Source organism: Aspergillus undulatus, assembly GCF_047715775.1.
Source record: "Aspergillus undulatus strain CBS 261.88 unplaced genomic scaffold BDV17scaffold_6, whole genome shotgun sequence".
Classification (NCBI taxonomy): Eukaryota; Fungi; Ascomycota; class Eurotiomycetes; order Eurotiales; family Aspergillaceae; genus Aspergillus; species Aspergillus undulatus.
The window spans coordinates 240302-265050 of record NW_027396610.1 but is presented as its reverse complement, the minus strand read 5'-3'; the positions used below and the strand labels follow the sequence as shown (position 1 = coordinate 265050).

The following is a 24749-nucleotide window of genomic DNA, read 5'->3' as shown; positions in this document are numbered from 1 at the left end:
GAGTGCGCGGCATATATGGAGGATGGCGTACTGTGATGCCTAGCTCTTTGATGCAACAATGTTTTTTCACTACGTAAAGGGTGTCGGGGATATTAGATCTAGATGGACATCTTTCTAATTACTACAGTACCTAGGAATAGAAGTTGGCTATGGCTAGGCAAGGTTGAGCTGATCTTACGCTTAAGCCTCAATGAAGCATTGTAGGAGGGCGCAGTACGGAGTATGCGTATATTGAATATTTACTAAGGTCTTGACTGCTTGCCTCTGGAAGGATAGTTATGGATGCATATATCTCTTTGAGCTTGATTAAGCTTGACCTTATGTTGTGGTCAAAAGACTTAGAATGTTTTCATATACGTGAATCCCGCTATAGTAGCAATTGCTCTCCAGATGTGCACAGCTACAGTGCACATTTAGAACCAAAGAAAGCTGCTTCACCTCTGGGGAGTTGAAGGATGAAAGAAAGCAGATCTTTTAGGTCGTGAGCTGTTAGAAGAGATGTGGTATGTATATGAGTAGATAGATAAATGTCTCTTGATTCTTGTCCCGTAGCTTCCCTGCTTCTCTGCTTCACCTCTAGCATTCCATTGCTCCTATTCTCTTCTTGCCCTGTCTCTGCTGTCTCGTCTTGAACTCACTTACCTCGAGTGCTGTAAGTTCCTCTCCTGACTGTTTCGTTGTACTGCTAACAACCAATCGCAGACACCTCGTCCATCCACTCTATCATTCTTGCCGAGACGAACTATCCATCATGCCCTACCCTTGGTCTCATTCATATTGGCCATTCATCGCCGAAACACACGCATACACCTACCCCCATCGACATCCATCTTCATATCCACCATATCGACATCGCCCACAGCCACAACCCGAACAACCCAAACCCAAGCCAACGCCCAAGTGCAAGTCCAGTGCAAAGCCGGAGTACGTCAAAGTTTGGCACAAGGACCCTCTGCCAGGGAACCCGCGCCACTGGAGGTCATTCCAGCGCCTCACTGACGTCCTCACGGGGAAAGGACCGGATATTCATGTTGAGAAGAGGAGTCCGCGGAGCAGTTCTCCTCCTGCTCGCGAGAGATCACCGAAGCCCGCACCCACCGACATGTACGCGCACGCTCATGCCTATAGTTATGGTCGTGGTGATGACCGCGCCTATGCTCCCGCCCACGCTTATGCACGCAACCACAAACACGACAACCAGGCCTACGACTCCGACGTGGAGGTCGTCAACGGCGGACTACGTGGCCGACGCCCAAGTAGAGGTGGAGACGAGAGACCAGATATCTTTGTTGAAGAGAGAAGACCACGGATTAGGCGCACCCCTGTCCATGTCCACAATCACGGAAATAATGACGACGCCTATGACTCCGACACCGAGGCAGTTATCAACGGCAAACCCTGCGGCAGACGCGAAAGTAGAGGCTGGGGCAAGAGAGCGGATATCGTTGTTGAAGAGAGAAGACCACGGATTAGGCGCACCCCTGTCCATGTCCACAATCACGGAAATAATGACGACGCCTATGACTCCGACACCGAGGCAGTTATCAACGGCAAACCCTGCGGCAGACGCGAAAGTAGAGGCTGGGGCAAGAGAGCGGATATCGTTGTTGAAGAGAGGACGCCACGAACTCGCCGCGCCTATGTCCACAACTACAGAAACGACAACCACGGCTACGACTGCGACTCCGACATGGAGGTACTCATCAACGGCAAAACTCGCGGCAGAGGTGCAAGTAGGCGCCGAAACGGTGATGGAGCCAAAGGCAGCCCCAATCAGACCCAACAGACAGGAAGAGACTGGACGCTATGGAACAGAGAGCACTTGAAGGACTGCCGAAAGCGAAAGTGCGACGAATGCGAGCGACTCCGCGCCCAAGAAAAGCGCGACAATGTCTTCTGCTGGGTGAGACGTGACCCCGACGAGCGGTACGATTTCCGGACGAGGAAGTATGCGGTTCCAGATAAGGAGACTTGGAGGAAGGTAGAGTATTGTGATAATTGGGAGCATGTGAATCCCACGAGATACTGGGATCGGTATGGAAGCGAGTGGGTCCCGGCTGGTTTGCAGCATGATAAGTTTTATGAACCTCATGAAAAGCAGAAACCCGTTCGGCGGAGGGTGCTTTATTATTACTAGATTTGCATTGCGAAGTTGATCAATTTCAGACACATGCGGTGTGGTAGGCTACGAATGTTGGTTGTTGAGGCTCGGTTTGGGATTCTGTTGGTTTTGCGCGTCGGAGTGTTGGGAGATTTGCTGCGTTATCTTGCATTTTGCCGCATTTGGTACATGGCGTTTGGGATAGATTGGAATACGATTTTATCATTTCCTGGTGACTGTTAGCTCTTGAATAGTCCTGAAAGTAGTGTAAATTGACTCACAATGAGGAATGCGATATCCCACTTTCTTGAACGAGAGTTCAGACAGTCCAAGACTGCGGTTTCGAGCTTCGAAGTAGGCTCCCCGGATGGCGACTTGCTGGAAACATTGAACTCAGGAACCGCGTCCTGACCCGAGTTGACGGCGGAGATCTTGAATGCAAGCCCAACCTTCTGGAGCACGACAAGAAACGACGACTCTTGCTTGGTGGGCAGAACGCGCATTCCAGGGATGATCTCTTGTGCGTATTTAGCGACAAGTGCTCTCCAACCTCCCTCCGCCGACTGAAGCTGTGAACGTTCCTGCTCCTCTTTAACCGTCTGTAGCTGCTGCTTCCTGATGGAGTCCTGCTTCGTGAGCTCTTCAAGAATCTTATCATAGTCGTATTCCCACATGCCACTGGACTGCAAAAGTTGGCCAGCGTTTTCGTACGTCAGAACGTCGATGCGGTCCCAGACAGCTTCCATCTCCTTTCCGCGCCACAAGGCTTTGAACTCGGCAACCTCGTTGGCGCCGTTACGCGCAGCCTCTGAGAGCTGCTCGAACAGTTTCTGAGGTGGAACATCCTTGCCTGGCGCAGCCTTGGGGTTGACAATCGGTATCATAGGCTCCAACAACCGGTCAGGAAGCAGTGTGCGGAGTCGATGAATCTATCGGTAGTGAGCTTGCTGTTGAATTGAGGAGACAGACTAAGCCAGTTGGAGAGAATGATAACTCACCATATCTTCCAGCTTCTGAAGTTTGGCGAGAGAGGAGACGAGCCCGAGCTCCTCATCCAGAAGTTCAGGATCGATCGGCTCAGCATCATCTTCTGGGGCAGTGGCCAGGGCAGCTTTAGGGTTGGACTCTTTCTGGTTAGACATTTTTGTGTTTGTGAATTCAGCGGTATTCACAGATGGCGATGGCTCAAATTTGGGTATCAGGACAGCCAGCTTTGAGCCGGTGGGCAGTTTCCAGTTGGAATGAATGAAAATCAATCAAAGTCCCTGTAATAGTATATATAATCCTGACCAGGCGCGCAAATACAGGAAAAGTCAGTCAATTGCTCCCGAGCTGTGCAAGGGGTTGGGTCAACAAGGACGCGATGGCGATGGTGGTTGACCGTTGACTTGATCGAATGAATTTGGCTCGTGTGGGGCTGCGCCACTAACCAGCCACATAATTGTGGATATAGCTGTGGCTGATGATCTGGTGATCTACGGAGTACTATACAGATATACTTCAACGCAAGGATGCATTTCATTGGTTTAAAAAGTTATACAAAGTACATTGCGTTATCGAGTGTTATGACGGCTCCATATACAGGAAGCAGTGGTTAGGTCACCCTTTCTTGGAAACCGCTGGCATCTTTTCAACCCACTCTTCCGCTCCACCCTCGGCCGCATCAACAAGCCACCGCGCAAGCGCTCCTCTTTTCTGCGACATGGTCCATCCGGATTCTCCTACCCATCCCACAAACACCTCGCCATCTTCTCTGTCAGCCCGCCAGCTGTCCTCATCGTGGTTCCCTGGGATCATTGAGATTCGATAGACAGTCCAGTCAAGACCCTCCGCATGATGCTCGAATGCATCGCCAATGTTTCGAACATTCTGATAGGCGTAATTGACGAATATGCGGAGCAAAGGAACCCCGACACATGATATAAATGTCCAACTGTCCTCAGGCCGTGGGATAGAGGGTGTACCCATTGCGAAGATGCGGCGTACCCCATGCTCACGCATGAGAGGGAACACTGATAATTTGTAGATGTCTGCAAACAATGTAGTCGGTATTTTGTGAGTTAAGCTGGGTCCCAAGAGAGAGATGACAAGTCGGGCTTGGGCCATAGCTGCGGAGAGAGAGTCGAGGTCGTCCATCTCCCCTTTGATGATCTATTTCATAGGAACAACACAAGTTAGCGAACACTCCATCGCAGCGCGGACCAGATACCAACCTCAATCAGATCGTTCGACGCCAAGTTTTCGTCGATCTTGGATGGGTTCCGAGCATAAACTATGGTTTCGTGCTTGCGGAAGACGAGTTCTCGCAGCAGGCAGATGCCTGAAGGACCCGTGCCACCGAGAACAAGGATTTTCGAGCCCGCCATTGCCAAATCGACTCGACGTGAAGGAAAAGTGAACAAAGACGGTTTCTATCGTAGATTAGGCTGTTGGCATGCCGTGGCCTCATATACTTCTGTGAGAGCGGGGCCGCGCGACATCAAGAGCGCGCGGGTTCATTGCGCGCGGTGCTGGTCGGAGTAGTTTTCAATCCTACCTTCAGGTGAGAAACAGGCAAGCTGTGAGTCCATTAACAGAGCGCAAGGACTGTTCCAAGTCAAATCCAGCGATCGGAAGACCAATCTGAAGCTTGTGGATGAGAGACAAAGACAAAGCCAAGACAAAGCCGATACAACTGCCTCAGGCCACAGAAACTTATCCAGTCACGTGCGTCAGCGCCGATGGCATTGCAATGCCACACTAACCTCTTCGCACGCAACGGCGCTGAATTCCATGACTGGCAGCTCAAAGGACAATGCTGGCTGCTGGACCTGTCGGCTTCGCAGCAAAAAATACGATCAGGCTCAGTCCATATGCGGAATATGCCTCGCCTTGGAAATCACTTGCTACTCCAACCGACAAGAGCCACCATGGATGGACAACGGCGAGAAGCAGCGCCAGATGGCTCAGCGGCTCAAGGTTGATGTCAAGAGAAGTTCCGCACGGCGTCGATTAAGGCGGTTGATGCAACGGCTGGCGTGGGACTTTGACAAGGAGGGAAGTACCCAAGCCCCGGAATCAGAACACGGACCCGATGCCTGCGTGTCACCGGCGCAGGGAACCGGACACGTCTCGAATGAGGAGCGAGAACAGAGATCCGTGACTCCTAGCAATGATACCGCTGGCTCCGAAGCAACCCGCGGAACTTCTCAGTTCTCCGCTGGCTTTGCGCCGATTCCCATGGACAATCCGACCAGGCCAGACTCGCACGGAGTGTCTCAACCGGTTGACAATGAGCTGGAGCTGCAATCCGTCATGATATACCTCGACTATACATTCCCCATATTGTTCCCTCTATACACACCGTCTCTGATCGAAGGCGGCCGGGGCTGGCTATTAGCGCTCTTGAAGATCAGAGCGCTGTGCTATGTGATCATCAGTCTAACCTCATATTTCTTCTCCAACGTGCCGATAAGCTCGGGGCCAGCGCAGTCATTATGCCCGAGTATAGCCTTCGGCGAACAGCTCAAGCAGATAGATCTAGCTGTGACCATGGTGCAGCGGGATCTGCGGCTTGTTCGAAAGCATCGTGCAGTTGTTTATCTTCGACGGCGTCGTAGCTGCGGCGGATACGTGGCGGATGCACCTCGATGCCGCCACCGTCCTCTTTGAGCAGATTATGCAGCCGTCGGGGTCGTACTCCTCTCTTCTGAACCTCATGGGTCAATTCTCGTCATTGCCGGCGAATGCATACAACAATATCTTCTGGACAGCCGACCAAGCCGCGTTTCGATTCTACTCTGCCGTCTTATTAGTCGCAGATATCCTAGCCAGCACAGCCCTCGAGCATCCTCCAAAACGCAAAAGTACCCTGCCGATCCATTAGCAGGTGAAGCTGGACACGGCCAAAAACCTGCCCTCAACCTGGAAGACTTCATCGGCTGCCAGAATTGGGTCCTCTGCTTGATGGGTAAGATTGCCGCGCTCGATGCCTGGAAAAAGGACTTGAAGAAGCGCCGCGCGTTAAACATGACGCAGTTCATGGAGCGCGCCTCGTCCATAGAAAGGGATGTGCAGACGAGAATCTCAAACTGAATCATACTCTCACGTGGATTGGAATAGCGACGCAGTCTTCCAGCCTTCTCGGATACAGACACGGACACTAACCATGCTCCCGCTCACACCCACTCATAGATCCCCGAAACCACAACCACAACCGTAACCCTAATCTGGGCCCACGCAGCCCGCATCTACCTCCAAACCGTCCTAAGCGGCTGGCAATTCTCATCCCCCGAAATCTGGTCTGAGGTCTCGACCACTCTATCCCTCCTACTTAACCTCTCACGTTCTTCCCCGGGTATCCTAGTCGCCCTAGCATGGCCATTCTGCATAGCGGGGTGTCTAGCTGCCCCCGACCAAGAGGATTCGTTTCATGACGTGGTAGATTTAATGGGGCCATTGGGGTCATTGGGGAGTATGCAGGCTGCACTGAGGATTATGGTGTGTGTTTGGGGGCGGAGGAAGAGCGTTGACTCGAATTGGGATGCGGGGAGTTGTTTGAGGAGTAGGGGGGTTGCGGTTTTGTTTGTTTGAGTGGTTGGTTGTGCGGGAACGGAGGACAGAAAGGTCGCAGCGATTATTGCATCCACGGGATCTCCATATTCCTCGCCCTATGCAATATAACACAGATCCTTCTGCATCTCCACAAGGACCCAAGTTTCGATGTCGCCCTTGAGAGTTGTTTTCGAGAGTTCGGACTAACTATGTAGCTCGGTGCCGGCTATGGCTAAAAGAGTCTACGCAGACTCTGAAGAGGGATCGGTGCACATAAATGGAGTCGTGATATTTGCAGTTATGTAGGGCATCATAAATATACAAGAATGACAACAATGCCTCATTAATCATATTAAAACCATCATCGGTTGGCCGTTCGTCAATACAGTTGGACCTTCACACCTTGGGCATGGGACATGGTCAAGTTCGATTTAATGAGAGGTTGTTTGAGGCCCGGATCGCCGTTGTCGATTTTCGAGAAGCGCTGCATCAGTCTGACTATGGTGTAGCTTGCTTCGGTGAGGGCGTATTGCTCTACATGTTTGGTTAGATTTTTGCTGACCATTATGATAGGCAAGGGAACTCACGCCCTAGACAAATACGCGGTCCTCCGTTGAAGGGAAGAAATTCCCATCCGCGCTTGGAGTTCTCTTCCCAGCGTTCGGGTCGAAAGGTGTCAGCATCAGGCCCGTAGAGGTCCTTACGCCGGTGCATGACGTAGACGCTGTAAAGAACGGCCTGATCCTTCTTAACAAAAACTGGAGACTTTCCGTCGGACCCGCCGCCAACCGGCAGAGAAGTGTCCTTGGTAGCAACGCGGAAATTGAGAGGCACCGGGGGAAGATAACGTAGAACTAGACAGGAATATTGTTAGCCTTGTCACTATCATCTGTCAATAGTTGATTGCTCATACCTTCGTTTAAAACGTGTCTCAAGTACGGAACATCCTTTAGTCTGGCTTGGGTGATCTCTCCCTTTGGGTTCTGGGAGTCACCGAATTCTTCGATGATAACCGTACGGAGCTTATTCCAAACTGCGGTGTGACGGGCGAGAAGGAAGAACACGGAGCTGAGAAGGCCGGCTGTGGTGTCACGACCCGCCAGAAGAATGTTCAGCATGTTGTCGCGGAGGACCTTGGGGTCATCGGTATCTGCAGCAATTGCCTCGGAGAAGACATAACGTTCAGGATCCTTCTTCTCGGGGTGCCTATTGGCCTCGATGGCTCGGTATACATAGTGATCAACGACCTCGTGGACGCGGCGGTTTAATTCACGGTATTCCTTGGGGTTCACCATCCAGTAGAAACTTTGAGACATGGACCGAAAGTTGAGATACTCCATGGTCTTGTCGAAGGCATCGGCAAAGCCCTGCGCATTTCCAACAGAGGACTTTCCGAGCACGGCGTTATCTTCCATGGCGCCGACGGACTCCCCGAAGAGGAAATGAGTAGCGGAGTCGATGGTCAGGAGATAGAAGAGCTTCTGAATGTCGAAGATTGAACCGTCCTTGGGGATGAGTTCTATCATGCGGGAAACATGATCGTTCATGAGGTCCAAGTCGGCAACCTGGCGAAGTTAGTCTCAATACACCATATAGTGCAAGGAGAAGGAGGAAGAGGTCTACCTGAGCGCGAGCAAACTGTGGGCGAAGCAGAGCTCTCGAGTGCGACCAGCCAGCACCATCCAATGTAAAAATCCCATCCCCGAGGGTTGGATAAAACTCTCGACGTCTAGTCCCCAAGCAAAAGTCATTGAACTGGGTAGCCAATAGAGCCTTCAAGTTCTCTGGCTCGGCAGTCGAGACCGCCGTGCGTCCCAGCATAGACTGGACGAAGGTATTGCCAATGAACTCATAGCGTCCGGCAATGAACTCCACGAGGCGGTTCTCCCTGATCGCTTTGAGGAGATCGAGAAAAGGTTTGATGCCAAAGATGCCTGACGGTAGTACTGGAGGGGACTCGCATCCCCACTTTTTGGCACTCCTGCGGCGCTGCAGGTGCTGATGGACGCGCCGCAGTGTCAGCGATGCGAGGCATAGGGCGCCCAATAGGAGAATTAGTGGTGACAGCATTATGGCGTTGTTGAGTGAGAAATGACATGGAGGAACCGAGCATGATGGGGACATGGCTTCAGTTAAAAGGAAAGTCTCGCGGGAGCTGCGTGATGTGAGGAATGTGGGACAATGTTCGTCCGACTGACAGAGGCAAACATGGTTCCAGCCACCAGAGACAAAGGAAAGTGGTTCGGAAAGAGCGAAGGAGGGTCGAGTCCATCTGCGTCCACAACAGATGTACAAACTAGTAGTACCACAGACAAGGTACAGGCTCCATGCAACCGGAGAGTTTGAGCCCGGTCGCAGCCACGTGATCGCAAGCTGGTCCCGACCTGGCCTAGCGTGCCTCCTCCACAGTGTGGGCTCTGGGGAGCTCCGAGGTTTCAGTCTCTCCGCCTCGCAACACTACTCAATTGAGTCGGTGCAACTTCCGGCCGATGGTAATAATATCAGGCTGTGTATTTTCAGATGACTACACTATGTGCGCTAACGAACTATAATGCTATGAACAAATATTATAAACCAGTGTCAAGTGCTGACTTGGCTTGTGAGCTGCATCTCCCAAGCCTTATGCTCCCCCCAATGATGTCAGTCTTCTGTCGTATTCCTACTTCCCAAAGCAGGGAAGCCATTCCTTCAGGGCTTGACGGAAATACCCTCGTGACGTCTCTCCAAGGCTTGAGGCGGCATTGAAGTCAAAACAGTGGTATTCGTTGTCGCCGATATACCCGAACACAGTGTTGGCAGCTGTCTGCACGCCGCACTGAGGGATTTCCGAGGTCACATTAACTTGGGGCGAGGACTCCTCGTTCGAAAGTGGCGACAGTGTCCTCCATGGGTCGAATTCGCCGGCGGTCCAGTACACGTTGGAAGGCCTGATAGACCACCCTCCGAACTCCTCATTGACTGCATCTGCTTGCGGCTCTGAGGGGAGAAGACCACGTTCCAAAGCCTCAGGAAACTGTCGATTACACATAACCTGCTGGAACTCTGGCGTCTGGTATCGAGAGAGGAGGGAATGGGCCCCGACGTTGTTACTCTGATAGAACCCCCATTCGGAGCAGTACTGCCAGCTCCAGGCGATCGAATCTGGGTCGGTCACGCGCGCATTCAATGTGCAAGTTGCATCGGGAATGTCGGGCATTTGACAGTTGGTTTCCATGAAGATGTTGACCAAGTTTACAAATTGTGGCCATGTCGCCCAAAGCTCGACAACGTGCTGCTTCCCAAGGCTAGGTGCGAAACCGTCGGGCCCCGAGGACTCACCAGTCTCATGGTCCAACTCAAGCCACTGACAAAACTCGCCCAATGACCCCGAGCTCTCATCGAATCCACGGCTCTGGAAGAATTCGTATATAATCGAAAGAGCCGCAGTGAAGTCTTCGTTTGAATTCTGCTCAGCACCATCGCCAAGGAAGAGTTTCTTGATTGAGGCAGCTGTATCTTCCTGCGAGAGCTGTTCGTCGATGTACTCAAGAGCAGAATGAATGTCTTTGGCACAGTTTGTCCATCCGTTCGCAACCATTGCGCGGTATACTTGCTCGTAATAGACGCTCATGTTGACCTGAGCCTGAACAGGAGCCGAGGATGCAAAAGAGGCAAAAATAGTATCGGGGTACATGTTGCGAGCAAAAGCAACACGCGACCCGGCATACGAGCCTCCTAACATGACCCAAGGAGTTGAAACCGGTGTCAAATCAAACTGTTGGAGACGTGGACGAGTGAAGTTTTCGGCAAAGACGGGAATGTCCGCAAGCGCTTGTTTGGTGGTAAGGTACTTGAAGTGCTCAGGCGGAGTATCGTTGGCAACGGGGTACGGCAGCGAATTTCCATAGTAGCTGCCATTGTCAGATCTTCTAGTCCCTGCTATGACCCTGGATGGGTAGGCTGATACTCACCGGTGTTCCCAGACTACTCCTATCGCACCAAACTCTTCCAGAATACCTGGAAAGAAGGAATACTCTGAAGTGAGATGGTTGGCGCTCGAACCCGCGTTGGTCTCACCGGCATCGTAAACGATAACTGGCCCACCAGGCTTGTAGTATTCGTCGTTCGCCCAGAAGCGGTTCTGAAAGGTACCGACAGACGGATCGTCGTGGTCAATGGGAAGCTGCAACACCAGTTAATTCATGATATCCAACAACTACGGAAATGGGCCATACAGAAATGTATTCAGCTGGGATTCTGTCGTATTCTTCAATCGTGCGGAACTCCTGGCGGTCCTCGAGCAGCTTGTCTGCATCCAGACCGAACTCAGCCGCAAGCTGCAGTTCCCTTGCAAAACGGAAGCGCTGCCCAAATCCAGCAACGGAGCTGCAGAGAAGAGCCACAAAGGCAGTGATGCAGGGTAGGTTGAGTCGCATTACGGTTTATGTGCACCGATGTGCGACAAGGCGACAAAGGTGTTGAAGGTGCCACAGAAGCAAAGAGAAGACAAAGGGTCATGCACAGTGGGGAAAAAGAAAGCGAGAGCTGAGAGTAGGGGAGCAACACAAGCTGCATGAGCTGATTTTCTACGAAAGAAGATTATGAGCTATGGGCAAAACACTCCTATTTCTACAACATGGAGCACCGACGTCTGCAGCGATGAGAATCGGCCGCATCATTGCTATGGCTGTCTGTGGACGCCTCTGACCCATGACAGACAAAACGCAAAGCGAACTGTATGCGAGTCAGCGACCAACATCGTGTGCGGTAAGAACGCCTAGACGTTGAGTAACCCAGGCAAGATGCAAAGCCGATCTCGATGTCTTCGGGGATGCAGAGGCGATAAAAGACAGAAACAGCCACTATTTGACTCAAGTCCAGCCTCCTTATGTTCGAATCAGGCAATGCGAAAGAACAATGCCATTCTTCGAGAATATATCCTGGCATTCCTGATTTGCCCCGTGCGTTTGAACGCAGACGGCCCTGATCACCTGTTTTTGAACTCTCTTTTGCTTCTTCAGCAGGACCACGATCAAACCAACGGCGACAATGCCTTCGGAACCACGCACCTAAAGGGCTCGATGTCTCAATCTGGAGTCAGACGAGTCAGACCAGCCAGATGTCACACTGGGGAGGCCGTGTCTCCGTCTTGCTTGAGCCCTACACATTCACAGCACTATTCCTGTTCACGCATCTTATCCACGTGGTTTACCTCCGCATAGAGCGGTCCACTGCCAAAAGCAAGTTTAGACAATTTGTCAGAACTCAGTGACCCGCAAATTGCTATAAATTGAGACCGGAAGCAGTTCGGCACTTTCCGAGCACGTTGAGTGTTTGCGACTGGAATGTTGGCTGCATCACTTGGAATGCCCGCGCCTCGATGACATGACAAACTCAAGCCAGCGCCCCTGGTCGCACATCAGTTTTCGTGCCTCGCCATTATGCAGATCTGTGCGATCGCAAAACCTGGCACTGTTTGCTTTGATTTGGTTGTCTCGACAGTTGGACATGAGAAGGACGAAAACTTTCCTCTGCGCGGCTAGCGAATAAGGTATACTTCTGAGCTCAGGCTCTCGCTGCCACACCGTTTCCGACCACAGCCCCAGTAAGGTTGCAAATACACGGCTGATCAGCGTCCTGGCAAATGCTTGGGAGGAGCTTCATAGGCCGATGTCATCGAATTCCCGAACAAGCCTCAGCAAGCTGTTAGGAAAACAGCACAGGTCTCAAGAGTCAAAACCGTGCTTTCTTCGGAGAATTCGTTCCTGACGTGTGCTCGCAGACTTGGAACCTGGTCGCACAGCCGTTTCACAGAGATTGCCGCTATCGCGAGTTCGGAAAGCAGGGTGTGTCAGAGAGCACCCGAGCCTCTTGGCGGTTTGAGCCCCAAGCAGTCTCATATAGATTGGCTCCGGTCCGCAAACTGCAAGACCCCGACGTTCGCGATCACGCCAGCAGGGTTCGAGTTGATGTTCATGGTCCAAATGACTTGAATAATATAGGATGGTCAACACGGATGGATACCGTCATCGATCCGACCACTCAACGTTATTAACCCCGCTGCATTCCGGAATGTCCGCGCTCAAAAGAGACATCGCGATAGACCATGTCCCGTCTTTGAAAACCTTCCACCACTGAGCGCTTGGAGCGCACCGAGCTCCTGTGGAGGTGCCGGATTCAATCGCCAAGGGTCCCAGATTAATGCCATGGAATCCCAAATATAGACATGATCGTTCGAAATAAACTATCCCCCAGAGTCAGCAAACCCACTGCCCGCTGCATCCTTCAGAAAATCACAGTAAAAGCTCCGTTCATGCGCTCACCGAGCATAGACTATTCAAGACTATTCTTCAATGAGGCTGGCACTAGCCACCTCGTCACGGAGGTATGCCCTCTCTCGACTGCATTGGTGGAACCTGTAGATGAAGGGTGATGAAGACTCCCAAGCGACAGGGGTCTAGGTCTGGATAATCTGAGCCCTACACACTCAAGAGAGTTAGAAATGATTTAAGCTCTGCTTTGCCTCAGCGATCGTCGTCTTGGATTCTGCAAATCGCGACAATCACGCAGCGCACCGCAACGCACATCATGCTGCTCAAGGCACTCCTCCCCTCTGCTGCCCTTTGGGCCGGCGCGAACGCAGCATTCGGCGTCACTGACAACGGCGACTCTTACACCGTCGATGCCAACTCTCCCAACCCATTACGCTTTACCGTGTCTCAGTCCAGCTGCGATATCACGTCTATTTCCTACTACGGTCAGGAGCTGCAGTACTCTGGTAAAGGGAGCCATATCGGGTCTGGGCTTGGTTCTGCGACGGTCTCTGCGACTCAGGATGGTATGTTGTTTTCAATTTGAGAGGAGGCCACCACCTGCGTGGAGCGCGCGCGCTGATCTTTGGCTATCAATACATAGGCGACTACGTCAAGGTGACTTGTGACGCGGGAACCCTCACCCAGTACTTTGTTGTTCATAATGGAGATCCAATTATTCACATGGCGACTTATATCACTGCCGGTAATATTTGCCCATACCAATCACTACTTGGCCTGACTGGACCTGAGCAGAGCCTGAAATCGGCGAGATGCGCTTCATCGCCCGTCTCAACAGCGAGCTCCTACCCAACGAGGAACCATTCGGCGACGTTTCGACCACGGCCGGAGGAAGTGTTGTTGAAGGATCTGATGTGGTGAGTACATACCGTACCGTGACTTCTCCAACCTAGTTGAAGCCCTGGCTTAACTGTCGCAGTTCCTCGTGGACGGAGAAACGCGTTCGAAGTTCTACTCTTCTGAGCGGTTCATCGATGACCACAGACACTGTAAGCCATTCTTATTCTTTCATGAACATGGTCAGTAGCTCATGCCTATTTGCAGGTGTCGCCGGTGGCGCGCACCGCGTTTGCATGATCCTGAATCAGTACGAGAGTTCTTCTGGTGGTCCGTTCCATAGGTATGAGTCCTTCCTTTCCTTTCCTCTCAATGGTGGCTAGCGCTAATCACGAACAGAGACATCAACTCGAACAACGGCGGCGACTACACAGCGCTATACTGGTATATGGTATGTCTCTTACTCAACAATCACCTTCTATCCCCAACTCCACCCTAGCTAACCACAACAGAACTCCGGCCACGTCCCAACCGAGGACTTCAGAATGGGCTTGCACGGACCGTACAGCATGTACTTTAGCAGAAGCGGCACCCCAGGAACAGACATCGACACCTCGTTCTTCGCGAACCTCGATATCCAGGGCTACGTTGCTGCCAATGGACGAGGAACCGTTACCGGAACGGCCTCTGGCGCTGACGAGAGTATGGATTGGGTTGTTCATTGGTGAGCCTACCTACTCTATCCAACCAGCCACCCAGCCGTCCATCATCCATCCATCCATCCATCCGTATCCGAGTAGATGTAGGAATGGTTGTTAACAGATGGGTAAAACAGGTTCAACGACGAAGCCCAATACTGGACATACACAGCCTCCGACGGGTCCTTCACATCCCCCGCCATGAAACCCGGCACGTACACGATGAAGTACTACCAGGGCGAGTTCGCCGTCGCTGAGGAATCCGTCGATGTGACGGCCGGCTCCGCCACAAGCAAGGATATCTCTGGGTCTGTCGTGACGGGGACTACGATTTTTAAGATTGGAGAGTGGGATGGAGCGTTCGTTCCCCTTTCCCTTCCCGCCACCACCCCAAATGACCAAGACTGATGTGTGTTTGATACGTGATATAGACCAACCGGCTTCCGCAACGCCGAAAACCAACTCCGGATGCACCCGTCCGACTCGCGCATGGAAGACTGGGGCCCGCTCACATACACCGTCGGCACATCGTCGCTCTCCGATTTCCCCATGGCTGTCTTCAAGAGCGTAAACAACCCGCTCACGATTGTCTTCACTGCGACAGCCGAACAAACTGGCGCTGCGACGCTGCGTATCGGAACGACGATCTCGTTTGCCGGCGGACGGCCGCAGGCTACGGTACGTTCATCCTAACCAGTCCATAACCTAACCTATCCCGTTTTCATCTTCATTTTCACCCTGGGATTAGAGAGAATGGAGGTACTGATGGGTTTAATAGATAAACTCCTACACAGGCGCCGCTCCCTCCGCCCCAACGAACCTCAACTCGCGCGGCGTGACCCGCGGCGCGTACCACGGTCTCATGGAGGTTTATGATGTTGATGTTCCCGAGGGGACGATTGTTGAGGGGGAGAATACGGTGCGTTTCCCCCAACCTTTCTTTCCATTCTTATAAGAGGTCTGTGACTGACTTTTTCTGATGTAGATCACCATCAGTATCATCTCCGGGAGCTCAGGGGAGACGTTTTTGAGTCCGAATGTGGTAAGTTTATTCCATCTTCCCCCTCTTCTCGTTCTCTTGGCTTTCGTGGTTTTTTGGGCTTGAGGTTGGCGGGTTGAATGTAAATGCTGATCGGTGGTCCGTTCCTATTACCTAGGTCTTTGACTGCATTGAGCTCTTCCAGTAAGAGTTAGTTTGGGTGGACTTGATGGTGATCTATCCTGACCTGCCATACTTGTTTGTTGATGGGGAGGCCAGTGAGTGATTGATTGAGTGGAGAAGAATCGACTCTGTTCTCTGCATATAATAGTTTTCGGTTATATTACTCTTGTATATCAACTTCGAACATATCTACAAATAAAAATAGGAATTCTCCGTAGTTGTTCTGTGTTTGAATGTATGCAGATAGCTACCACATTGACTGCAGTCACTGTGTATACTCCTCATGTCAGAGTAACGTACAAGCTCATAAGAATGGGAATACAGATAAATATGAATACAAAATGTGTCTATCCCAGTCAGACCATCTATCCCTAAGTAAAATACCGATACAGTTTCGCCAAGTCAAAGTCAAGGATATCTAGACCTAAAGAATCTATCATTTCAATCTCCTTCCCAGAACTAATCCCAACGCCGCAACGCCCACATACCCAACGACCAAGTTCACCCAGTCCCTGCTAGTCCATGCCCCAAGCCCAAAAGTAAAAGCACTCTTCTTTCCGTCATCCTCACCATCAAGTTCATGAACAAGCACACCGCCAACCCAAACCTTGCTTACATTCCGATCATCGCCGGTCCACACCCACTTATGCACCTTCTCAACCCAGCTTTCCCAGCCGAAGACATCAACAACAGAGTTATAGCCATCTTTCGAGTCAGAACCAGGCGAGGTTTCACGACCAAGTCTGATAAGCTGAACATCCCAGAACATCCCGACATCAAACCCGCCTAGGTCCTCAGCCATGTCGACGACTGCGGCACCGCCGCGCGTAGCAAGATACAGTGCTTCTTCGACGGAGAGGACCTCCCAGCCTTCCTTCTTCTTCTTTTCCTTCTTCTCTTCTCCACTCTCATCGATCTCGCCCTCCGAGCCGGATTCAGATTTCGGTCCACCAAGAGCTGTACTTTCTTCATTCGAACTCGCGGGGTTAACAGCATGTCGCAATAATCGGCTAACGAGACATGCTTGCCGTGTTGCCTCAAGGATACTAGGGCTATAGCCCCCCGAAACATCCGTTCCCAAACCTACAGTAATACCAGCATCAAGCAAAGCCCTAACGGGCGCGAGACCAGACCCAAGCGCCGAATTTGACGCGGGGCAATGGCTGATTTTTGCTTCCCTAGATGCGATAAGACTCTGCTCGGAGGGACTGAGGTGCACCGCATGTGCGAGGATCGTCCGTTTGGTTAGGAGGCCATGGACGTCGTACACAGATGCGTAATCCGGTGTCATCGCAGATGGGAAAAGCTCGCGCACGAGAGAAACCTCGTTAAGGTTCTCTGATATATGCGTTTGGATGTGTAGTGGTGGGTCGTATCGCGCTGCTAGCTCACCGAGAGAAGAAAGTGCCTCGGCGGTACACGTCGGCGCGAACCGCGGCGTAACAATCGGCTTGACAAGGTTGCCCGCGGGATCAAGTTTGTGAATATGTCTAATGACCTCCTCCGTTTTCCTCATCGACGAAGCCGTATCTTCATCGCGGTAATACTCCGGGCAGAAATCCGGATTATCCATGCATACACGACCGATAAGAGCTCGCTGACCCTTTTTATGCGCGAGAACAGCGAGGAGGTTGGTGGCTGGGACATGGATTGTCGCAAAGTATGATGCGAATGTCGTCCCGTTCGCGAGCGTTCGCGAAATGACTGTATTGTAAACGTTTCCAGCCTTGGAAAGACTGGACATGGATGATTCGAGGGGGAATGTGTATGTTTCTAGCCAGCCCAGTAACGTCGAAGAGCCAAAGAGACCACTGTTCGGGTATTGGGGAGCATGAATATGTGTGTCTATCCTTGTTAGTACCACTGAATTCTGAATGGACAATAGGTAGGGAGGAGGGAGGAAATCACCGATAAACCCCGGAAAAAAGAATTCATTCTGCTCCTCAAGAGCCTTTACAACCTCCACATTACTCCAGCCATGTCTCTGAATTAGAGATGGCAGCTCCTCCTCGCTGGAAATACTCCAGTCGCACCCTTCAATGCGACCTGTGGACGAGGCTACCCAGAGCGCGCCTTGCCTGATCGACAGCTCATGCTTTGCGCCAGCCTTGACGCGGGGAAGGTCGACGAATGTCCCATAGTAGAGCGTAACCTCGGGCGCCATTGCCCTTCTATAGCCGAATTCTGCCTCTGCGCCTGCGGATGGGTTTCTTATTTTGTCTGCATCATGCATTAGCATGTTGTGTGAGGCGAGGGGGACTTGGGGCGATAGAGGTGGACTTACCTGGGAGAATAAATATCTGGGTATGAAAAAAACCGACAGCACTTCACCTTGTCTTAACGACGTCCCGGGAGAGAAGGGATTATATATAGGGGCAGTGGATCAGCAGAAGGCGAGCTCCGCAATCGTTGAGTGACAGAAGCACCGGAGGAAGCCGATTGCCGCTGATTTGTTCACAAGGAGAAGGCGCGGGGGGCGCTCCACCGATAAAGATAATGATAAGAATACTACACTGCGATAGCGTCAAGGACCGGCATGAAATTCATACCCCGGAGTTACTCCGTATGAGAGACAGACATTATTTGAGCACAAGTATAACAATAGGTAGTATTGCTTTTTGCTGTGATATGCAGAACAGACATGTTCACAGTCCAATGCTATGTTGAAGTCAAACCAAGTCAAACCACCAACGCCATCTATCATGGTCATGTTGAATCACAATGCCACAACAGCCGCCCAAAATGTTGAAAGTCGTAAGTATAAGTCTACTGAAATATGGACATGGGTATCATAACTACTCTACTCGCTGTCCTCCACAGGACCGCACGTGCAAAACAGGTTCTGGTCGCCGTAGGCTGCATTCGTTAGCTTTGTTCGAGTCAACTGATTAGGGGAAGGAACGTACCATCGTCAACTCGCGTCACGGAGGGCCAGAACTTCTTCTCGAGAAGATAAGGAAGAGGGTAGGCTGCCGTCTCGCGGGTATATGGGCGGTTCCACTCGGTCGCGAGGAGGTCGCGCTGAGTGTGGGGTGCCATGCGTAGGACGTTGCCGTCGCGAGGTTGCTCGCCGCTCTCAACGGCGGCGATCTCCTGGCGGATGGAGATGAGCGCGTCGCAAAAACGGTCGAGCTCTGCCTTGTTCTCTGACTCGGTGGGCTCAATCATGAGCGTGTTGGTCACAGGCCAGGACATGGTCGGCGCGTGGAAGCCGTAGTCTTGCAGCCGCTTGGCGATGTCGATGGCTTCGATGCCGCAAGTGTCCTTGAAATTGCGGACGTCAAGGATAAACTCGTGCGCGCAGCGGCCGGCCTCGTTGGTGTAGAGAATGGGGTAGTAGTCTTTGAGTCGGGAGAGGATGTAGTTGGCATTGAGAAGAGTGATCTTGGTCGCGTGCGTCAAGCCCTTGGAGCCCATCATGTTGATGTAGTTGAAGGTGATGGGAAGGATGCTGGCGCTACCCCAAGGAGCCGCGCTAATCGGAGGTGAAGAATGTTCGGTCCGCTTGGACTGAAGGTACTCGCTGTTAGGGTGGGATGGGAGATACGGGCGGAGATGCTCTGCAACTCCAATGGGTCCGACACCGGGGCCACCGCCACCGTGGGGGATACAGAAGGTCTTGTGCAGGTTGAGATGGCAGACATCAGCACCAATCTCGCCAGGGGAGCAGAGACCAATCTGAGCGTTCATGTTGGCTCCGTCCATGTAGACCTGGCCGCCGTGCTGGTGAACAAGGTCACAAGCCTGCTTGATACCGGGCTCGTAGACGCCAAAGGTGCTGGGGTAGGTAATCATGATAGCGGCCAATTCATCCTGGTGCTTCTCACACTTGGCCTTCAAATCATCCAGGTCAAGGTTACCAGTCTTCGTGTCGCACTTGATGGTAACGACCTTCATACCGGCCATGGCAGCACTGGCAGGGTTGGTACCGTGGGCGGAGACTGGGATAAGGCAGATGTTGCGCTTGCCGCTGCTAGTGGCTTCCTGGTACTTTTTGATAACGCGCAGACCGGCAAACTCACCCTGAGCACCAGAGTTTGGCTGAACAGTCACCTCGGCCATGCCAGTGATGTCCGCGAGCTGCTGTTCGACGTCGTCAATCATCTGGGTATATCCCTTGGCGACATCCGCGGGCAGGAATGGGTGCATCTGAGAGAATTCGGGCCACGAGATGGGAATCATCTCGGAAGTAGCGTTGAGCTTCATGGTGCACGAACCAAGGGGAATCATGGAGTGGACCAGGGACAGGTCCTTGGACTCTAGGTGGCGGATGTACCGGAGCATTTCCGTCTCCGAGTGGTGGGTGTTGAATACGGGGTGAGTGAGGTAGGGTGATGTGCGCTCCAGGCTTGCGGGAATCGGAGCTAATCCAAGCTCTCCCTCGACGTCAGCCTCACCTTTGGCGTGAGTAGCGAAGACCTGGAGGATGGTGTTGACTTCGTCGCGTCCAGTCGTTTCGTCAAGGGACACTCCAACCTTGGTGGGAGAGACGCGACGGAGAAAGATCGAGTTCTCGCGAGCCGCTGCAACAATGGCATCGGTTTCCTGGGTGCTTGAAAACTCCACGGTGAGAGTGTCGAAGACTGCGGCGCCGTCTGCAACGTTCGACTTGACGGGGACGTTGTAGCCGAGAGTTGCGAGCTTCGCCTGCAACGTAGTAGTCATGGACATGATACGCTGAGCAATAGCCTTGAGCCCGGAAGGTCCGTGGTAGACAGCGTACATGGCACTCATATTTGCAAGAAGGGCCTGAGCCGTGCAGATATTGCTAGTCGCCTTTTCGCGGCGAATGTGCTGTTCTCGGGTCTGCAGCGCCAGTCTCAGCGCGCGGTTGCCGAGGCGGTCCTTCGAGACACCGACGACACGACCAGGAACCTTGCGCTTGTACTTGTCAGCGCAGGCGAAGAAAGCTGCATGAGGACCGCCGTAACCCATAGGAACGCCCAGCCGCTGGGCACTGCCAAAAGCGATATCGGCACCGAACTCGCCGGGTGCTTTGAGCACGGTCAAAGCGAGCAGATCGGTAGCAACGCTGAAGGTACCACCAGTGGAGTGAATGGCATCGCTCAATGCCTGATAGTCGTAAACACCACCCTCGGTATCAGGGTACTGCGCCAGAGCACCAATCAGCTTATCGCCTTGATCTTTGATCAGCTTGAAGTCGTCGGCCAGGATGTCACCAACAACCAGCTTAATTCCAAAGCCTTCTGCACGCGAGCGCATGACTGCAATGCTCTGGGGGTGGACCAGATGAGACACAACATACGTCTTGCCCTCCTTCTTCTGCTTGGAGAGGGGCAATGTAGCGATCGACATCGTCATGGCCTCAGCAGCAGCAGTACCTTCGTCCAGAACCGAGGCATTGGCGAATGGCAAGCCGGTCAAATCTGCGGTCAAGGTCTGGAAGTTCAATAGCGATTCCAGACGGCCTTGACTAATTTCGGGCTGATAGGGCGTGTAGCTTGTGTACCACGCGGGGTTCTCCAGAATGTTGCGGAGGATGACCGGAGGCACAATCGTGGGATAGTAACCAGCACCAATGTACGTCTTCCCGGAGACATCAATCTGTTTCCGGTATTCCGCCAATAATTTCAGCATATCTGTCTCGCCCAGTCCTCCGTGCACGTTACTCCGAGGCAGACCCTTGTCTGTGCTGGGAGGCGTGACGTGCAAATCTTTCTTCGAGAGAACATCGGGCGGGAGCACCGACTTGACGAACTCGTCGAGAGAAGCAGCCGGGGGGTCAAGGACGGCCAGCATCTCTTCGGCAGCATCTGGTGACGGGCCAATGTGGCGCCGGGGAAAGGTATCTAACGGCTGGAAGATGTCGCTGGGGTGAGGAACGCCATGGTCCGCTACGGAGCTGGTGTAGACGGGCCTCCGCGCGGAATGCGACTGCTGTGTTGTTGTGTGCAGGGCACGGTATGCGGGGAGGAATCGACTCCTTGCGGTCACAGAAGGGACGGAGCGCAATTGAGAGCGCAGGGCGAGCTGGCGAGAGCCACGGAGGCACCAAGACGCAGCCATTGTTGAGCGAGGGGCAATGTCACGCCCGTCAGCAGTATCGGAGCTCTAGCTAGGGATGAGTATAGCTCTTATCGCGTCGGCATAGGCGGCGGGAGGTCAATTGCTTAGGTAGGAGTAAGGATAAGGGGGAGAAGGGTGAGGAGACGAAGAATGAAGCTGAAGAAGAGGTGAAGAGGCGAAGCAGAAAAGAAAGCGAGGATTGTGGTGGTATATGAAGATGAAGACCGCGGCCAGAACGGGAAACTGTCCAAGGCCCCGATAACGTCACTGGTCAGCCAATCAGCGACCAGCGATGGCCTGATAAGGAGCCTTTCCCGCGGGAAACCGGACACCCTCCTGCAGCTTTTCGCAGCTTTTCGTTTCCCTTTACACCTTTACACCGACTGGGGCCGTTCTGGGGTCACTCCTTGGTACCGAGGGCAGGCTTTTATGGAAATCAACAGACGATATCCTCGTATACAATATCTACAAAGCGGTGTCGACTCTCGTTTGTTGTCATGCGATCTACAACAGCACGCGAAGAATGCGATGACATCACGCCCCAGCAAGCTCCATGATGTTTCTACGGCGTAATAATCGACTGCCGGAACTGCTCCTCAATTCTCCGAGTTAGGACTGCTATCTGAATGAATAATCAACAAGATGGAGAAATCGGAGCTTCTCTTGACCAGCGGCAATGGAGCCCGGAGGTCTGTCTAGCTCTCCGAAGTATGTGCGGGGAACCAACGGGAACGGCCATAGTTCAACGGGCAATGCTACCTATTCCACGAAATCGGCTATACAATCGCTTCTCGCATATACCAATCTTAACCACCCCAAATCCCAAGGCTAAATAGTATACCGAAACCCAGGAGACCCCTCAATAACCCTCAACCCCCTCTCCGCCTGCCGATTCGCAAACCGGAACCAGACACTCTGAACAACGACAATAAGCATCAGGAGCAAATTGCAAGCAATCGCACACCAAATCCCCGGCCTATACTGCGGCTTATCCTGCTCGCGAAAGACCAGACTCCCCGCAATCCCACCAATACCGCCAAACCCCACAAGCGTCGCGCTAGACAACGCGCGCGTCCACTGCCCCCGGACATTATTCGCCTGGTAGGCCATGACGGCGGGGATATTGGAGTTTGAGCCCGCGACTGTGAAGAAGACGCCTACGTATTGCACGGCGTTGTTGCTGGTGAAGCCCATCATGGGAAGCCCGATTATGCAGAGCAGTGCGTTGAAGATGAGGACGGGCCCGCGCGTGCGGTACTTGTCGCCTACCCAGGATGTTCCGTACATGACGAACCCGGCGGCGGCATAGGGCGGTGCGACGAGGCATTGCGAGGTCCCTGTGTCGAAGCCCATGCCCTCGGAGAGGATGATGGGGAGGAAGTAGGCGATGGCGTAGGAGACGGTCGTGACGCAGCTGGTAAGGTCAGCGGAGGTGAATCGACCTGGAATTAGATAATGGCTTACAAGAAGATCATCGCAAAGCCCCAGATCTTCAGATCAAGCGCGGGCTTCAGAAACCGCTTCATAGTAAAGGGCTCGGCGTTGCCGTCTGACCGGTCCCGGTTGATGCGTCGCACGATGAACGCACATTCCTTCTCGTTGAGAAACCGCCATGACTTGTGGGCCCTGTCCGGGAAGTCGACTAGGAAGATGATGGCTAAAATGCCGATGGCGCCGGTGATCTTCGCAGTCAGCGTACGCTCACACAACAGAGGAATCACGTACCACCCCCTCAAGGATAAAAATCCACCTCCAACCCTCGATCCCATGAGACCCATCCAGCTGCATCAGCCCGAAGGCCAGGATTCCCGCCAGTGCCGAGGCCACACAGCCGATCAGGTAGAAGATGGAGAATCTCTTCTGGACGTCGTCTGGCATTTTGCATTAAATTAGACAGCGTATGCAAGTTGGACAAGCGTACTCACACCGAGCGTACCAACTAGACAAGAGGTAAACACATCCAGGGAAGTATCCTGCATGGTTCAGTGGTCAACATCTCACATCACATCAATGATTTGAGTAGCAACTCACCAGCCTCAAGCAACCCAAGCAGCACCCGGCAAGCTGTCATCTGCTGCCAATTCTTCGTGAAGCCCATGCCCTGACCACCCATCAGCACCTAGTTCTAAACAAAACAGCTAGAGAAACAGAAGTAAAAGTAGAAGAAGAGACAGTACTCACGACCAAAATCGCACCCCACGAAATCACAATACTACCCAGGAACAGCGTCGGCCCAACCTTCCTCGTTATCACCGTCATCGGCGGCTGGAAGATCACGTAGGGGACGAAGAACATGAGGACGACGATGGACTGTATGCATACCATTAGATCAGCACTCCCTCATACTCCTGGTCATGCAAAGGAATCTCGTCTCAAGGTTGTTTTGTCGGAACGGTAAGTAGGGCTAGGACATGGGGACGGGTCATACATATCGATACCCAACATAAAGCTCCAAATCAACCACCATCCTGTCCTCGTTGCATCAGGATTAGCCCAGCCCAACCCTTCAATCAGTGAAGCCCAACGTCCAAACCAAATCCAAATCCAAAGGGGAAAAGGAACATACCCCGCAACAGCAGCCATACTCAGATTCGTCCTATCCATAAGAGAAACGCAATACGCCAGCCCCGTGATCGTTACAAGGCGATAGTCAATGCGCCGTATAATTCGCTTCTGCTCGGCGGGCGTGAATTCCTCGTCGTAATCCACATCGTTTAGGGCTGGTTGTTTGGCGTCTTCGATTTTTTCGATGCTTGGATGATCGTGTTTTTCGGCGGTGGTTGAGAAGGCCATGTTTATGGTTATGGCTGGAGGCAGATCAGGAGAGTAGGTAGGTAGGCCAACTAGGTATTTAGTGGGTGGGCAGGTAAGGATATATAGAATTAAGAGGTTCGTCAGGCAGAATATTAGGAAAGAGATTGATAGGAAGGAGAGGCGAAACGACCGAGGATAGATAATCAATGAGTAAGGTAGATAGAACGGGCAAGGTAGGGCAAGGGGGTTTTATATGCCATACCCTCTCTCGAGATTCTCAATCTCAACCCCGCCATATCGATATTAAACAGCTACGGGGTACCCCATATCCCTGAGTGCCCCTCCACAACCCCGGACCCTACCAGTCTCGACTTACCGAGTAGACG

General features: G+C 52.5%; 10 protein-coding genes across 10 annotated transcripts; 3 read left to right on the top strand and 7 right to left on the bottom strand.

Annotated features, from left to right (window-relative positions):
• The first annotated feature begins 414 nt into the window (after window positions 1-414).
• BDV17DRAFT_195138 (uncharacterized protein) lies at window positions 415-2252 on the top strand. Its single transcript, XM_073755169.1, has one exon. It carries the CDS (start codon window positions 752-754, stop codon window positions 2135-2137), a length of 1386 nt encoding a protein of 461 aa, XP_073619201.1. The 5' UTR covers window positions 415-751; the 3' UTR covers window positions 2138-2252.
• Window positions 1446-3456, bottom strand: BDV17DRAFT_254300 (RNA polymerase II mediator complex subunit MED27 domain-containing protein). The gene is made up of 3 exons (XM_073756753.1): window positions 3100-3456; window positions 2383-3030; window positions 1446-2330 (listed from the first exon to the last, which is right to left on the bottom strand). Exons 1-3 carry the CDS (start codon window positions 3241-3243, stop codon window positions 2163-2165), a joined length of 960 nt encoding a protein of 319 aa, XP_073619200.1. The 5' UTR covers window positions 3244-3456; the 3' UTR covers window positions 1446-2162.
• Window positions 3457-3599: 143 nt separating this feature from the next.
• On the bottom strand, window positions 3600-4728 carry BDV17DRAFT_254297 (NAD(P)-dependent oxidoreductase). The gene is made up of 3 exons (XM_073756752.1): window positions 4638-4728; window positions 4315-4512; window positions 3600-4252 (listed from the first exon to the last, which is right to left on the bottom strand). Exons 2-3 carry the CDS (start codon window positions 4465-4467, stop codon window positions 3701-3703), a joined length of 705 nt encoding a protein of 234 aa, XP_073619199.1. The 5' UTR covers window positions 4468-4512; window positions 4638-4728; the 3' UTR covers window positions 3600-3700.
• A 145-nt stretch (window positions 4729-4873) lies between these two features.
• On the top strand, window positions 4874-6673 carry BDV17DRAFT_287891 (transcription factor domain-containing protein; the record flags this gene model as incomplete). Its single annotated transcript, XM_073761258.1, has 4 exons — window positions 4874-5571; window positions 5642-5946; window positions 6012-6151; window positions 6275-6673. 4 exons carry the CDS (start codon window positions 4874-4876, stop codon window positions 6671-6673), a joined length of 1542 nt encoding a protein of 513 aa, XP_073619198.1.
• A 340-nt stretch (window positions 6674-7013) lies between these two features.
• BDV17DRAFT_279597 (cytochrome P450) lies at window positions 7014-8704 on the bottom strand (the record flags this gene model as incomplete). The annotated part of the gene is made up of 4 exons (XM_073759741.1): window positions 7014-7168; window positions 7222-7488; window positions 7548-8199; window positions 8258-8704. 4 exons carry the CDS (start codon window positions 8702-8704, stop codon window positions 7014-7016), a joined length of 1521 nt encoding a protein of 506 aa, XP_073619197.1.
• Window positions 8705-9293: 589 nt separating this feature from the next.
• BDV17DRAFT_287889 (putative serine peptidase, family S28) lies at window positions 9294-11049 on the bottom strand (the record flags this gene model as incomplete). The annotated part of the gene is made up of 3 exons (XM_073761257.1): window positions 9294-10524; window positions 10585-10796; window positions 10849-11049. The coding sequence occupies 3 exons, from the start codon at window positions 11047-11049 to the stop codon at window positions 9294-9296; spliced, it is 1644 nt and encodes a 547-aa protein (XP_073619196.1).
• Window positions 11050-13151: 2102 nt separating this feature from the next.
• On the top strand, window positions 13152-15607 carry rglA (putative rhamnogalacturonase B; the record flags this gene model as incomplete). Its single annotated transcript, XM_073764089.1, has 12 exons — window positions 13152-13451; window positions 13529-13630; window positions 13681-13802; window positions 13865-13934; window positions 13990-14065; window positions 14122-14173; window positions 14235-14446; window positions 14558-14779; window positions 14852-15098; window positions 15199-15339; window positions 15406-15462; window positions 15578-15607. Exons 1-12 carry the CDS (start codon window positions 13202-13204, stop codon window positions 15605-15607), a joined length of 1581 nt encoding a protein of 526 aa, XP_073619195.1. The 5' UTR covers window positions 13152-13201.
• A 380-nt stretch (window positions 15608-15987) lies between these two features.
• BDV17DRAFT_194922 (chlorohydrolase family protein) lies at window positions 15988-18093 on the bottom strand. The gene is made up of 3 exons (XM_073755165.1): window positions 17867-18093; window positions 17491-17802; window positions 15988-17427 (listed from the first exon to the last, which is right to left on the bottom strand). Exons 2-3 carry the CDS (start codon window positions 17744-17746, stop codon window positions 16019-16021), a joined length of 1665 nt encoding a protein of 554 aa, XP_073619194.1. The 5' UTR covers window positions 17747-17802; window positions 17867-18093; the 3' UTR covers window positions 15988-16018.
• A 19-nt stretch (window positions 18094-18112) lies between these two features.
• BDV17DRAFT_254290 (glycine decarboxylase subunit P) lies at window positions 18113-21776 on the bottom strand. The gene is made up of 2 exons (XM_073756751.1): window positions 18489-21776; window positions 18113-18438 (listed from the first exon to the last, which is right to left on the bottom strand). Exons 1-2 carry the CDS (start codon window positions 21607-21609, stop codon window positions 18383-18385), a joined length of 3177 nt encoding a protein of 1058 aa, XP_073619193.1. The 5' UTR covers window positions 21610-21776; the 3' UTR covers window positions 18113-18382.
• A 219-nt stretch (window positions 21777-21995) lies between these two features.
• On the bottom strand, window positions 21996-24402 carry BDV17DRAFT_300573 (putative phthalate transporter; the record flags this gene model as incomplete). The annotated part of the gene is made up of 8 exons (XM_073764088.1): window positions 21996-23023; window positions 23074-23291; window positions 23335-23480; window positions 23535-23582; window positions 23641-23680; window positions 23791-23919; window positions 24038-24077; window positions 24176-24402. 8 exons carry the CDS (start codon window positions 24400-24402, stop codon window positions 22438-22440), a joined length of 1434 nt encoding a protein of 477 aa, XP_073619192.1. The 3' UTR covers window positions 21996-22437.
• Between the last annotated feature and the right edge of the window lie 347 nt (window positions 24403-24749).

Bases quoted from the DNA above. Each gene is read 5' to 3' on its own strand.
- BDV17DRAFT_254290 (XM_073756751.1), bottom strand. From the start codon at position 21,609: ATGGCTGCGTCTTGGTGCCTCCGTGGCTCTCGCCAGCTCGCCCTGCGC. The intron at 18,439-18,488 runs GTACGTTCCTTC...TAACGAATGCAG, and splicing joins CGTGACGCGAGTTGACGATG to CCTACGGCGACCAGAACCTG.
- BDV17DRAFT_254297 (XM_073756752.1), bottom strand. From the start codon at position 4,467: ATGGCGGGCTCGAAAATCCTTGTTCTCGGTGGCACGGGTCCTTCAGGC. The intron at 4,253-4,314 runs GTTGGTATCTGG...CCTATGAAATAG, and splicing joins CGTCGAACGATCTGATTGAG to ATCATCAAAGGGGAGATGGA.
- BDV17DRAFT_194922 (XM_073755165.1), bottom strand. From the start codon at position 17,746: ATGGCGCCCGAGGTTACGCTCTACTATGGGACATTCGTCGACCTTCCC. The intron at 17,428-17,490 runs GTGATTTCCTCC...TAACAAGGATAG, and splicing joins CTTTTTTCCGGGGTTTATCG to ACACACATATTCATGCTCCC.
- BDV17DRAFT_195138 (XM_073755169.1), top strand. From the start codon at position 752: ATGCCCTACCCTTGGTCTCATTCATATTGGCCATTCATCGCCGAAACA.
- BDV17DRAFT_254300 (XM_073756753.1), bottom strand. From the start codon at position 3,243: ATGTCTAACCAGAAAGAGTCCAACCCTAAAGCTGCCCTGGCCACTGCC. The intron at 3,031-3,099 runs GTGAGTTATCAT...CACTACCGATAG, and splicing joins TTCAGAAGCTGGAAGATATG to ATTCATCGACTCCGCACACT. The intron at 2,331-2,382 runs GTGAGTCAATTT...AACAGTCACCAG, and splicing joins GGGATATCGCATTCCTCATT to GAAATGATAAAATCGTATTC.